The sequence below is a fragment of the Salvelinus fontinalis genome, chromosome 5 (genome assembly GCF_029448725.1).
Source record: "Salvelinus fontinalis isolate EN_2023a chromosome 5, ASM2944872v1, whole genome shotgun sequence".
NCBI lineage: Eukaryota > Metazoa > Chordata > Actinopteri > Salmoniformes > Salmonidae > Salvelinus > Salvelinus fontinalis.
Genome location: NC_074669.1, coordinates 54,920,589 through 54,934,185, shown reverse-complemented (window position 1 = coordinate 54,934,185; position 13,597 = coordinate 54,920,589). Strand labels below are relative to the sequence as shown.

General features: G+C 42.8%; 2 protein-coding genes across 4 annotated transcripts; both read left to right on the top strand.

The window, feature by feature from the left end:
• Positions 1-1,550: 1,550 nt before the first annotated feature.
• Positions 1,551-5,441, top strand: LOC129855869 (transmembrane protein 134-like). 3 transcript variants are annotated; one of them, XM_055923962.1, is made up of 9 exons: positions 1,554-1,744; positions 2,236-2,285; positions 3,189-3,454; positions 3,549-3,616; positions 3,753-3,839; positions 4,000-4,076; positions 4,486-4,530; positions 4,646-4,699; positions 5,084-5,441. In XM_055923962.1, the coding sequence occupies exons 3-9, from the start codon at positions 3,242-3,244 to the stop codon at positions 5,164-5,166; spliced, it is 627 nt and encodes a 208-aa protein (XP_055779937.1). In that variant the 5' UTR covers positions 1,554-1,744; positions 2,236-2,285; positions 3,189-3,241; the 3' UTR covers positions 5,167-5,441. The 3 variants fall into 3 exon arrangements, with proteins under 3 accessions (XP_055779938.1, XP_055779937.1, XP_055779936.1); XM_055923963.1 differs by lacking the exon at positions 2,236-2,285 and having other exon boundaries at positions 1,551-1,744; positions 3,780-3,839; XM_055923961.1 differs by lacking the exon at positions 2,236-2,285 and having other exon boundaries at positions 1,555-1,744.
• Positions 5,442-5,890: 449 nt separating this feature from the next.
• Positions 5,891-12,467, top strand: LOC129855868 (AH receptor-interacting protein-like). Its single transcript, XM_055923960.1, has 7 exons — positions 5,891-6,038; positions 8,667-8,849; positions 9,093-9,281; positions 9,750-9,926; positions 10,164-10,305; positions 10,638-10,867; positions 11,243-12,467. Exons 1-7 carry the CDS (start codon positions 5,940-5,942, stop codon positions 11,246-11,248), a joined length of 1,026 nt encoding a protein of 341 aa, XP_055779935.1. The 5' UTR covers positions 5,891-5,939; the 3' UTR covers positions 11,249-12,467.
• Positions 12,468-13,597: the final 1,130 nt, after the last annotated feature.

The window sequence follows — 13,597 nt, the reverse complement described above, 5'->3', positions numbered from 1 at the left end:
TCAAGACATCAGTCAGGAAGTTAATGCTTGGTCGCAATGGGTCTTTCAAATGGACAATGACCCCAAGCTTACTTCCAAAGTTGTGGCAAAATGGCTTAAGGACAACAAAGCCAATGTATTGGAGTGGCCATCTCAAAGCCCTGACCTCAAATCTTGAAAATTTGTGGGCAAAACTGAAAAAGCGTGTGCGAGCAAGGAGGCCTACAAACCTGACTCAGTTACACCAGCTCTGTCAGGAGGAATGGTACAAAATTAACCCAACTTATTGTGGGACGCTTGTGGAAGGCAACCCAAAACGTTTGACCCAAGTTAAACAATTTAAAGACCATGCTACCAAATACTAATTGAGTGTATGTAAACTTATGACCCACTGGGAATGTGATGAAAGAAATAAAAGCTGAAATAAATCATTCTCTACTTTTATTCTGACATTTCACATTCTTAAAATAAAGTGGTGATCCTAATTGACCTTAAACAGGGATTTTTTACTGGGATTAAATGTCAGGAATTGTGAAACTGAGTTAATGTATTTGGCTAAGGTGTATGTAAACTTCCGACTTCAACTGTATATGGCGTCATGTGGGCGAGTGGCTTGCTGATGTTAACATTGTGAACAGAGTTCCTCATGGTGGTGGTGGGGTTATGGTATGTGCAGGCATAAGCTACAGACATTGAATACAACTGCATTTTATCAATGACAATTTTAATGCACAGAGATACCGTGACAAGATCCTGAGGCCCATTGTCATTCATCCGCTGCCATCACCTCATGTTTCAGCATGATAATGCACGGCCCCATGTCGCAAGGATCTGTACAGAATTCATTGAAGCTGAAAATGTAATTTCTAGAGTAACTTACTAGTTCTTCCATGGCCTACATACTCAAGAGACATGTCACCCATTGAGCAAGTTTGGGATGCTCTGGACCGACACGTACGACAGCGTGTTCCCGCCAACATCCAGCAACTTCGCACAGCCATTGAAGAGGAGTGGGACAACATTCCACAGGCCACAATCAACAGCCTGATCAACTCTATGCAAAAGAGATGCATGAAGCAAGTGGTGGTCACACCAGATACTGATCCACGCCCCTACCTTTTATGAAGGTATCTATGACCATCAGATTCATATCTGTATTCCCAGTCACGTGAAATCCATAGATTAGTGGGAAATGAATATATTTAAATTGACTGATTTCCTTATGTGAACTGTAACTCAGTCAAATCTGTGAAATTGTTTCATGTTGCATTTATATTTTTGTTCAGTATATTTTTCCAGTATTATTACTGTTAATGATTTAAAGTTTATCTTCGTATTTTTTTGTTTAGTTATGTATATTCATCTTGATTAGCATTGATAAAGTCATTTTTTTACAAATATGCATCAATCTAATAGTTCCGTGTGCCGCTTGTTGTTATGCTATAAACATAACATGAACGAATGAAAATATACATTCATGTGTTCTTTTGTGTATAAAACTTTTTTGCCCCAAGTACATGATATATCGACATTGCAAGTCAGTGATCGATTACTAGAGTCTTTTCATGTGGGCGTATTCGAATCCGAATACTTTTCACTCAGTAATTTTCAATCGGGAACCGGATGCAAATACGAAGCCTAAAGTTTTGGAACGTTTTTGCAGTCCGTATGCTGTGATTTGTATGACATATTGCAAACAAAAGCTTACAGTAAATAATGTAATTATGTGAAGATGGAAAGTCAAAGTAAAATCGCCTGAAAAAGAGTAAGTTTTTTTCTAGCCGTTAGCGGAGCAGTGCAACCAGATAATGTAGACAAAACAACAGTGCTAAAGTAGCTATTAAAAGTTGCTTTTAAATGTTTCCAATAATTTCCCAGAGCTTCAGATAATAATGTACGTTAACGACAAAGGCATTTGTGTTTATTAGTTAGCAACGTTCTTTGTTTGTTATTTCTACCACTTAGCTAACGTTTTTCAACCGGATAACGTTACTAGTAACGTAAACTCACCCCATTCGGTACAAATGTGCGTAACTGCGACATTCAAACGAGGCTACAAAGAAAACTAATGGGACTGTGTTGACTTCAAAATCGGGGGTGTGAACTAGGTTTCTATTCAAGCGTTGATCGATATGGTAATGGCTCTATAGTATTGGAGAAAAGTTGAAAAATGACCCTCCGTTACATCTTGACGTGTCATGTAACGTGCAGCACGCATAAAGCAACTATTTATGTCTTACGATCTCTCTCCACCAGGTGTAGCACTTCTCTCATCGTTTAAAAACAAGAAATGGACAGTGACAGGGGTAAGGGGGATACCTAGTCATTTTTTCATCATTGCATGCGATCATCATTCTCAAAGCCGCTGTTTACTTCTAAGATCACTTTAGCACCGCCCTAAAAACCTGATTCAAATTCGACACAAACCTTCAAATAGGTATGTAATGACACATTATATAAACTCTTTATAGTGTTATATTTACATTTGAGGCGATAAGTTGGACAGATCGAGTGAAAAAAGCAATTTCCCCACGCGACATCTGTCCTTCTCACTATCACGCATTAGTTTCGCTTCCCCACCCGCCATTTTTAAAAAGACCCGACCCTGCTCATTGCCTGCTTGAATTATGCAGAAACTGGCAGTGTTTAGGTCATGTAATTGATTTTGTTGGAAGGGGAGAAATTGTGCTTTACAATGGTATTGACATTACAGTTGATCTGGAAGTATTACGTTTTTGGTGCGCTAAAATAAGGGCAATTATACAGACCAAGGCGATGTACGAGTTCACGTGAGTATACGTTATGCCGCTTAATGTCCTTATCTACGAAAACGTGTTTGCAAATCGCAGGGTTGGAGGGTACAGTGGCAATGGAGTTGTAAACAATTTGGTTGATCAGATTTCCCCAAGATCTGTTTAATTCAGATGAACGTAACAAATACGAAAGGAAAAAATCTAATAAATATCTCTGAATTTTCTTTGTTGAAAACGACATGCAGCCTAAGCTTCAATATGGTTAATCATTAACCCAAAGGCTGTATGATGTCTATCACACGTCGAACAGCTAACACCAGACAAATCCACTTAAGCCATAACTTTAGTTTAGCTTAGATCAGAGCCCTATGTTGACGTCCACATATATGGCCCTTGGGTAGAAAATCTGCTTTTGTACATTATGATTGTTTGCTGAATTTCCCCCTCAACCCACAGTGTATATCAACCAAAGCAGCAGCAAGGTGTGAGAGTACTGGCAACCGCCAGCTATGGCAACGCAGTTCAGCATCGATGACGCGTTTGTGCTGGAGGGAGAGGAAGAAGGGGTGTCCGGTGGAGAGAAGGAAGGATGGAAGGGCCGAGAGAAAGACAGAGAGGGGGGAGAGATGACGTTCGGTACCCTGTCCTTTGCCAAACCCCAGACTCACCCAGCCTCCGCTGTGGCTGGCTCCCCCGACCACAGTAGCAGTCTGAAGTACCAGGTGATGCCCCATCATACACAGACATACAAGTGATATCAGGGTGTAATGTTGTGTGGTGGTGACCTAACATTTTACTCTCTCTCTGCTCGCACAGAATCTGGAAAATGAAGACGTCTTAGGCAGCAATGGCAATTCCTCTTTCAATAACTTATTCAAAATCAGGTGTGTCTTCATTGGCGTGTTGTGATTGCATCTGCTATTACCTAGATGAGAATGGCATACTCAAATGTAAATGTGTGTTCCTTGTTTTCTATGTTATCAATAAAGATGCACAACATTCCATTTTCTTCCCCCTCAGTGATCCTGCTACTCTGTCTTACTGCAGCTCCCAGTGGTCGTTCAGCACCTTGAGTTCTGTCACCCAGCTCTCTGCACAGTGCTGCGGGTATTTACCCATGCACACAAACACACACAAACAGTAATTCACAAGAAAGCATTTACACTGAACCATGCCCACAATAATGCATAAGATCAAGGATGTACTCACACACCAGCACTCTCAATCACCCACAATGACTTGACAAAAACCCTGACGTTTTCCTCAGATGGACGTCTCACCCTCTAGTGAAGAAGAACAGAAGAGTGGTCCTCGCTTCATTCCTTCTCCTCGTCACTGGAGTCGGTAAGTCACACCATCTCTGCTGAAAGAAAGGACACCTCCCATGATTCTCCTGCAACAGTGTTTTTCACCAATCCATTCCTGGGGGAACGCACGCGCAAGGTATCAGCCCAGCACTAACACACTTGATTCAACTAACCAAAGGTTTGCTGATACATTGAATTGTGTGTTATTACGAGGCTAGAAAACAATTGCGCGTTGGGGAACGCTGCAGTCGAACATTTAGTTTGTGTACGGCGCTTTATATTTTATAGATATGTTTTGTTTTTTTACCACCGATTGTCAGCCATTGTAATGTATTCATGGCACTGAACTTTTCCTCAGAATAATTCCTCATTGTCTTCTCATATCTCTTGTTAGTTATCTTGAGATATTGCCTTTTCATTCAATTTCCATGTTTTCTTTCTCTCAGCTCTCATTTTTACTGGTGTCGTAATACAATTGAATCCGGATGCAGGTAAGAGACTCAGTTAATGTGGGGTGTGTTGTCACAAATCAGTGAAGATGTCTGTTCTTGGTTGGTTGTCTTTTACTGTGGGCTTTGACAACTTGATCTTTGACCTTTTCCACAGGGGTCTCAAGTGCCATTTTCTTCGTCCCTGGATTTCTTCTCTTCATTCCTGGGGGTATATAGCGTTCTTTACCGTGACTTGGTTGTGTTGTCCAATGTATTTTATGTTTCACATGTCTTTCATGCTTTTCTCCTGTCTTTTTAATCATAATGTCTGGACAGTGCATTTGGGAGGAATGTTACCTTAAACATTCCTGTAATGGTCTGTAGGAGTCCCCACTGTCACATACTTGTCACTATATGTTGATACAAGTAATCTGCAGATTAAATAACATACAGGCAACATGTGCAGTACTATTTTCATTTGACCTTTATTTACCTAGGCAAGTCAGTTAAGAACAAATTCTTATTTTACAATGACGGCCTACTATACCTTCATATATTTACTACAGAAATTATTAAAACGGTGTGGTAATTGTTTTCTCTCCTTCTCCCTTAGTGTACCATGTGATTTACATCAGCTGTGCGGTTCGGGGAAGAAGAGGCTTCAAGTTCTTCTACTTGCCCTATTTTGAAAAATGACCTATTGCACTACACCTTTTTTTTGGTCCAATTTCCAGAATCATACTTTTTTCAATTATGTAACAGAAATACATTGTTCCATGGATGTTTTTTCTTATTTTGTAAAACATTTTTACCCTGTCTTTATACTGACCACTACTACGGACTCAACCACTTTGTGCCTCAAGCTTCCTGCACATCCTGTATGGAAGAGAAGGGAGTCTGATTTGTCCTGTTTGTCATGTCTCGTGAGTACATAATGACTGTGAAACTCCAATAAACTTTTTTTTAAATTATTTGGTATATTACTTTTAGGTCTCCGTGAGTCAGTGTTTGTTAGTAGCACTGTTGTGGCAGTAATGCAATGCGAACAGTATGGGCATTTTAGGACGGCTGTGATGCTGTTGGTGCCAAACTTATCAAGTATTATGTATTTTTCTGATGTGTTTGGTGGGGCCGCAGATCCCAGATTTTAATGAATGGGATGAGTATTTGCGCTTGTGTATAGCTCATCAATTCTGAGTGCAAGAGTATCCTATATGCAGATTTTTGGATACAATAAGCTTTTGAAAAGCATTATGTTGGTATGTAGGGAAAACTTAACCACATCAATGTTGGAGAAGAGTGGTGAAAAATAATCAATGGACAATCACATTCAACTGGTAGAAAGTAATCTAATCACAAAACTGCTTGAAGTGCCTAGCCGTCAGCAGTGACGTCAATGTATGTGTTGGTTTCTCTCGAGCTCCCGAAGATAGGCAATCGGCTGCTTTTTGACACTCGGGGAAACAAGGATGGAGGAACTGGCTACCAAGCTACTCGCAGAAGGCATTCAGAAGAAAGTAGTCAGTCCTGGCAAAGGAGATCTGTCAACGTTTCCTGATGGGACCAAGGTGAGTTATAAAATACTGCATTTAATCCACGTTCAAAGAGTAGTTTTGTATGCGTATGGCTGGCTAAATTGGTTAGCATTATTAGCTAGCTGCTAACGTTAGCATGGAGCGTAATTATCGAGGTTCTACATGTTCAGAGGTGACGCATACATTACCTTATTTTAGTTAATTTTGGTAGACAGAGTTATAGTTTGTTATTTACAGTAATTGTCAGCTAACAAGTAATTATTGGAGCAAAAACGATAATTGTCTTGGTGAAACTGTAAGAGGGCGGGGCTTTTACAGGATGGACACATTTTCATTGATGTTCGTCTCTTATTGGTCGGTAAACATTAGTTATACGTTTTAATTGGATATTCGGCATGATCGACAGTATTGTTGGATAATCCGTGTGAATTTCTGCCTCTTCCTGTTGATAAAATCTCCAATTTCTTATTATGTGGAGTTTTTTTAATCTGTGAAAGACATGCATTATAGAACCTTTTACCAGCTCACTCTATCAGCATTTATTGTCCAACTTGTGTATATAATAATGTTCGGCCTGCTGGCAAGTGATTGTGTAGAGACTACACATTTTATTGTTACAAAACAGAAAAAAGACTCAATGCATGTCACTTACACTGAACAAAAAATGTCATGTTCATATAAAGAAATCCAGTCAATTGAAATACATTAATTTGGCCCGAATCTATGGATTTCACATGACTGGGAATATAGATATGCATATGTTGGGCACTGATTTTTTTTGTTTTTTTGTAAAATAATTTAGTATCTGGTGTGACGACTATTTGCCTCATGCAGCACGACACGATCTCCTTTGCATAGATTGTGGCATGTGGTATGTTGACCCACTCTTCAATGGATGTGCGAAGTTGCTGGATATAGGTGGGGACTGGAAAACGCTGTCGTACACGTTGATCCAGAGCATCAAAAACATGCTCAATGAGTGAAATGTCTGGTGAGTATGCAGGCCAGGGAAGAACCGGGACATCGTGGACTACGACGGGGCTGTAGTGGAGCGGGTCACGAGTTTCAAGTTCCTTCGTGTCCACATCACCAACAAACTATCAGGTCCAAACATACCAAGACAGTCGTGAAGAGGGCACGACAACACCTTTTCCTCCTCAGGAGACTGAAAAGATTTGGCATGGGTCCCCAGATCCTCAATTTCTATAGTTGCACCATCGAGAGCATCCTGACCGGTTGCATCACCGCCTGGTATGGCAACTGCTCGGCATCTGACCGTAAGGCACTACAGAGGGTAGTGCTTACGGCCCAGTACATCACTGGGGCCAAGCTTCCTACCATCCAGGACCTATATACTAGGCACGTCAGAGAAAAGTCCCAAAAATTGTCAGACTCCAGTCACCCAAGTCATAGACTGTTCTCTCCGCTACCGCATGGCAAGCAGTACCGGAGCGCCAAGTCTAGGACCAAGAGGCTCCTTAACAGCTTCTACCCCCAAGCCATAAGACTGGCCACCCGGACTATGTGACAAATAAAGTTTGATATGATTTTCAGCTTCCAGGAATTGTGTACAGATCCTTGGGACATGGGCCTGTAAATTATCATGCTGAAACATGAGGTGATGGCGGTGGATGAATGGCACGACAATGGGCATCAGCATCTTGTCACTGTATCTCAGTGTATTCAAATTGCCATCAATAAAATGCTATTGTATTCGATGTCTGTCGCTTATGCCTGCCCAATACCATAACCCCACCACCACTATGGGCCCCTCTGTTCACATCGTTGACATCAGCAAACCGCTCGCCCACACGACGGCATACACGCTGTCTGCCATCTGCCCGGTACAGTTGAAACCGGAATTCAGCCGCGAAGAGCACGCTTCTCCAGCGTGCCAGTGGACATCGAAGGTGAGCATTTGCCCACTAAAGTCTGTTACGAAACCGAACTGTTGTCCGGTCAAGACCTTGGACCACAAGCACTCAGATCCGCTTCCCTGAGACGGGTTCTGACATTTGTGCAGAAATTCATCGGTTGTGCAAACCCACAGTTTCATCAGCTGTCCAGGTGGCTGGTCTCAGACGATCCCGCAGGGGAAGAAGCTAGATGTGGGGGTCCTTGGCTGGCGTGGTTACACGTGGTCTGCAGTTGAGGCCGGTTGGACGTACTGCCAAATTCTCTAAAACAACGTTGGAGGCGGCTTATGGTAGAGAAATTAACATTTAACTCTCTGGAAACAGCTCCGGAGGACATTCCTGCAGTCAGCATGCCAATATCATGCTCACTCAGAACTTGATATCTTTGGCATTGTGTTGTGTGACAAAACTGCACATTTTAGAGTGTCCTTGTATTGTCCCCAGCACAAGGTGCACCTGTATAATGATCATGCTGTTTAATCAGTTTCTTGATATGCCACACCTGTCAGTGGGATGGATTATCTTGACAAAGTAGAAATGCTCACTAACAGGGATGTAAACACATTTGTGCTAAACTCTTTAGAGAAACACGCTTTTTGTGCATATGGACAATTTCTGGGATCTTTTATTTCAGCTCATGAATCATGGAACACTTTACATGTTGCGTTTTTGTTCAGAGTATTACATGATTTATCCACTTTGTGTAATACCTGTTCTCCATTCCATCCCCTCAATTTTCCAACAGGTGATATTCCACTACCGCTCCAGCCTGTGTGATGGCACGGTGCTGGATGACTCCAGGACCATGGGGGGCCGGAGCAAGCCCATGGAACTCATCTTGGGGAAGAAGTTTAAGCTGGCCGTGTGGGAGCGAGTCATTGCCACCATGAGGGAGGGAGAGGTGGCAGATTTCACATGTGACGTCAAGGTGGGTCGCCTAACTTAATATGGTTGACTTGGATGGATTAGAGACTGTTACATCTGTACACACACACACATACAATTCGTGGCAAAAATATTGACCGTTATGGAATTTGACAGGGTTTGTCAATATGTTTTGTTAATTGTTTCCCTTCAGAGAACTGCCTTAATTGTACTTTCATAACCACCAGTCCCTCAATTTGTCCCAGTGAATGTAATGTAACCATCCTCTTTCCTTCTCTCCCCGCAGCACACAGCCCTATACCCGCTGGTGTCCCAGTCCCTGAGGAACATCAGTGCAGGGAAGGACCCCCTGGAGGGCCAGAGACACTGCTGTGGCATTGCTCAGATCCACTCACACCACTCCCTGGGCCACTGTGACCTCGACAAGCTCCAGGCCAACCCTCAGCCCCTGGTCTTCACCCTGGAGCTCATGGAGGTGAGGGGGGGGGGCTTATTTCTTCTCCATTAGGGGTCCAAGCACCATGTGCTGAGTCTGGTTCCTCTCAAGGTTTCTTCCATCCAGGGAATTTTCCTTGCCACGGTGCTACTGCGTATTTCTTAGAGCAAAGCACCTTCCTTGCTTGGGGCATTAAGTAAATGGACATCTGTCTCACCTAGATGGTTAAAGGAAGTCTGAACTTCGACCACGACATCAAGAGGAGGATGGCACCCTTCCTTTCAAAGTTTATGTCCTCAAGAGTTTTCCTTTGCCAGTGCTACTGCTTGCTCTTTGGGGGTCTAAGCCTGGTTACTGTAAAAGCATTTTGTGACAACAGTTTTTGTTAAAAGCACTACATCAAAATGTTTTCTAACACTTTTATCATCCAAGCAGCACTCATGCCTCTGTCAGTTCACTGCATAAATACATTTTGATGGAATAATATGATTGACGCCTCTCTCCCAGGTTTTGACGCCCGGCTCGTTCAGACTGGACATCTGGGCGATGACTGACGACGAGAAGCTGGAGGTGGTGCCTCAGATCCACGTGGAGGGTAACGCCCTGTACAAGAAGGGCGATGTGAAGGAGGCGGCCGAGAAGTACCACAACGCCATCGCCTGTCTGAAGAACCTGCAGATGAAGGTAAACCTTTCTGACTTCAAACCTGGTCCCCATGCTTTTTTGGGCATTTTTATTTAGTAGGGTAATATTTCGAGCACTTTAGACAAATTTGCTTTTCATTTAGCTGAGATAACTAGCCATTCTGCTTGTCATGTCAAATGAGATCTATGCATTCCCTGTCTGTAGAACGTCTTAACCCCACTAAATAAGTGACTAGTCTTCTAACTCCTCCCAATCCTTGGCCCCTCCTCCAATTAGGAGCGTCCGGGCGATGAGGGGTGGATCAAGCTGGACCTCATGATCACGCCGCTGATGCTGAACTACTGCCAGTGTCAGCTGATCCAGGGTCAGTACTACGAGGTGCTGGACCACTGCTCCTCCATCCTCTCCAAATACGAGGGTGAGTCACACACTTCTGAATGCATTCAAGGTGTAGCCCTGCCCTAGGATCAAGTGAATATGCTGAATTCACATAACAATAAGCTATGCTCTGAAAGCGAACGTGTAATTTGTTGCCGCACTGTCATTACTTAAGACAATCCCTTTACAAATAAACGTGTTACTTTTGCTGTTGTTTTATCGGTCTACAGTAGGCTTGTTGCTAGTGAATGACAAGTCCTTTTGAACTGTTATTTCGTACTACCAGCTACTCAACTTAAATGTGTGTAAACTTAACATTTGAACACACCAGTCTCTTTCCCATTGACACACTCTTGCCTCCCACCCCCACAGACAACGTGAAGGCCTACTTCAAGCGGGCCAAGGCCCACGCTGCGGTGTGGAACGAGGCGGAGGCGCGGGCCGACTTTGCCAAGGTGGTGGAGCTGGACCCGTCGCTGGGGCCCTCGGTGGCTAAGGAGCTGAGGGCCATGGAGGAGAGGATCCGCTCCAAGGAGAAGGAGGAGAAGGGCCGCTACAAGAGTCTGTTCAGCTACGACAGCAGCGCCCCGGCCACCGCCACGGTGAGTAGCGGAGTACCTTCTAGAAGTTTCTCTTAGAATCTGGGCCCATATTAAAACAGCATCTTAGAGTAGGAGTGCTTATGTAGGATCAGCCCCGTCCCTATAATCTAATTGATTATAATCTAAAAGGCCAAACTAATCTATATCAGCACTCATACATGAACGCTATTTGAGTGCTTTTCCCAGATCTAGAATCAGATGACCCTGTGTGAAGAAAATAACTCCCCTTTCTTTTACTAGTGAAATTAATGATCCATCTGTCTTTACACTAAATTTATGTATTTTTTAAATTGGCACTATTTCATCCCTTATTAGTGTTGAATTACTAATGTTGTACTTTTTGAATGTCTAAAACTGTGTTATGCCCTCTTTTAGGGTTGAATTAAGAAGATGTTTATTTTTGTTATAAAGAAGAGGAGGAGCATTTGTGGACACATTGCTGACACGTTTAGTTTTATCCACACATCAAAGCCATATTCAGTTTCCCCATGAAACATCACTTTCGCGATGCCCTCGCAAAACCCACACGCCACTCGCATGTCACACATTCTCCTTCTAGATTCACTTATCTTTTATAGAACAACATTACACACCCACACAAATGTACCCTCCACACAAACAGACTTTCAATGTTCAGCTTTCCCCTACTGCAAACAGCCATTTACATCACACGCGCTGCGAAAGCACAGGAATACGGAGGAGATCCTCCACTTCTGGCAGTATGACTGGGACATCAACTTCGGAGACAATCATAAGATATACGATATGTATGGACACTAGAGCAGTCTCCACCATATCCCTCTTGTTCACCCCTATCTTATTTACCCCTATTAATGATCTATATACGACTATCCATGTTATTTACTCTTATCTTTACTTGTATCTATTATTGTTATGTTATTATTACTGTATTACATTTCATTTGCTAATCTGTGTCTTTGTAGTCCTGTATATTTTAAGCTAGGACATTTTGTAATGGTCTGTTTTGCCCTCAACTCAACCACCACCCCAGCCCCACTTGCCTTTTGGTCAGTCGAACAGAGCTAATAATTTGCCAAGTCATTGGCATCAGTGAGTGTAGTTGGGATAGTGGCCATCATTTTGGCCCCTAGCTCATTCCTGTGTTCAACAAACTGAAATGACTGGATAGGGGAAGGCAATATGGCGGAGGCTCGATTTAGACTACTCCTTCCAGGCCTCCAATAGTCACTGAAGGGTTAGAGATGGTAATGGAACCGCATCAAGTAGAAGGTCGAGAGCCTCTTCTGTAGGGCCCGTTTTCATAGGTTTGCACATCAAACGAAGGACACAGCTCGTCATACCAGCATTTAACTCATTTGTCCCTTGCATTTGTGAAAATTGTATCTGACTCAAGTGTCAGTTGTATGAAATGGGTGTTCTTATCTAGCCTGGTTGAAGCAGAGTAAATGCTACACTCAACATTGTTTTCATCGGTGAGAAGTGTTCAATCTGATTTAACCAGGCTACTTATCATGCCTTCTATAAAATGTCTACGGCGGGACAGCCAGGAGTGCTTTTTGCAGCCGTCTTTTGCTGTTATGTTATGACTGAGAAGCCAAATAAAGAGGTGTAACTCTTACTAGTGTGTTTGTAGTGGTACCCACCCGTGACCCCATGCTTGCGTGTGAGCATGCTCACCCCCTTCATCAAGATCTCCACACACACACACACAGTCCCTATAGAAAGTCTACATCCCCTTTTAAAATGTTCACCTTTTGTTGCCTTATAGCCTGGAATTAAAAAGTGTTTTTTATCCACTGATCTTTGCATCCTACCCCACAACTTCCAAGTAAATATAAAAAAAGAAATGTATCAAAAGAAATTGTGAACTGATAGCTTGGTTGGACAAGTGTCCACCTCCCTTGTACTAGCGATCCTAAATCACCTACCAAGTTAATTGGCCTCCACCTGTGTTAAATTGTAGTGATTCACATGATTTTAGGATAAATGTAGCCATTCCTGTAGGCTCCCTCTGATGGGTAGTGAATTGCAAAGCAAACACTCAACCATGAGCTTTCAAATGAACTCCGGGACAGAACAGAGGATGGGTATAAAAAGATTAAGGCCTTGAATATCCCTTGGAGCACGGTCAAGACAACTATTAATAATTGAAAGGTGTATAGCACCACCAAGACCCTGCCTAGATCAGGCTGCCCTCCAATCTGGATGACTGAAAAAGTAGGAGACTGATCAGCGAGGCTACCTAGAGTCCGATGGAAACTTTGAAAGAGCAACAGGCTTTTATGGCCAAGACTGGTCAGCGTGCATGTGACAATATCCCAAGCACTCCACAAATATGTCATGTATTATAGGGTGGCAAGAAGGAAGCCATTATTCAAAGAAGCCCACCTTGAATCAGTTTTGAAGTATGCAAAAAAAACACTTGGGAGATTGTAGCTGTGCCAAAGGGTTTTGTGGTCTGACTAAAATGTAACTTTTTGGCCTAGATGCAGTGTTACATTTGTCGCAGACCAAACACATGGTGGTGGCAGCATCATGTTATGGGGGTGTTTCTCATCGTCAGGGACTTATCGGGACAGAACAGAAAATAAAAGCACAGAAAAGTCCTTGAGGAAAACCTTCTGCCATAAAGCTGAAACTGAAGTTCACCTTTCAGCATGACAACGACCCAAAGCTACAGTACAATGAAGTGGCTAAGGAATAAAAAGGTCAAGTCCTTTAGTGGCCCAGACCTAAATCAAATCAAAA

Excerpts from the sequence above, each read along its gene's own strand:
- LOC129855869 (XM_055923962.1), top strand. The coding sequence starts at position 3,242 with ATGGCAACGCAGTTCAGCATCGATGACGCGTTTGTGCTGGAGGGAGAG. Across the intron at positions 4,077-4,485 it reads TCTCCTCGTCACTGGAGTCG|CTCTCATTTTTACTGGTGTC; the intron begins GTAAGTCACACC and ends TCTTTCTCTCAG. Across the intron at positions 4,700-5,083 it reads TCTTCTCTTCATTCCTGGGG|TGTACCATGTGATTTACATC; the intron begins GTATATAGCGTT and ends CTTCTCCCTTAG.
- LOC129855868 (XM_055923960.1), top strand. The coding sequence starts at position 5,940 with ATGGAGGAACTGGCTACCAAGCTACTCGCAGAAGGCATTCAGAAGAAA. Across the intron at positions 8,850-9,092 it reads ATTTCACATGTGACGTCAAG|CACACAGCCCTATACCCGCT; the intron begins GTGGGTCGCCTA and ends CTCTCCCCGCAG. Across the intron at positions 9,282-9,749 it reads TCACCCTGGAGCTCATGGAG|GTTTTGACGCCCGGCTCGTT; the intron begins GTGAGGGGGGGG and ends CCTCTCTCCCAG.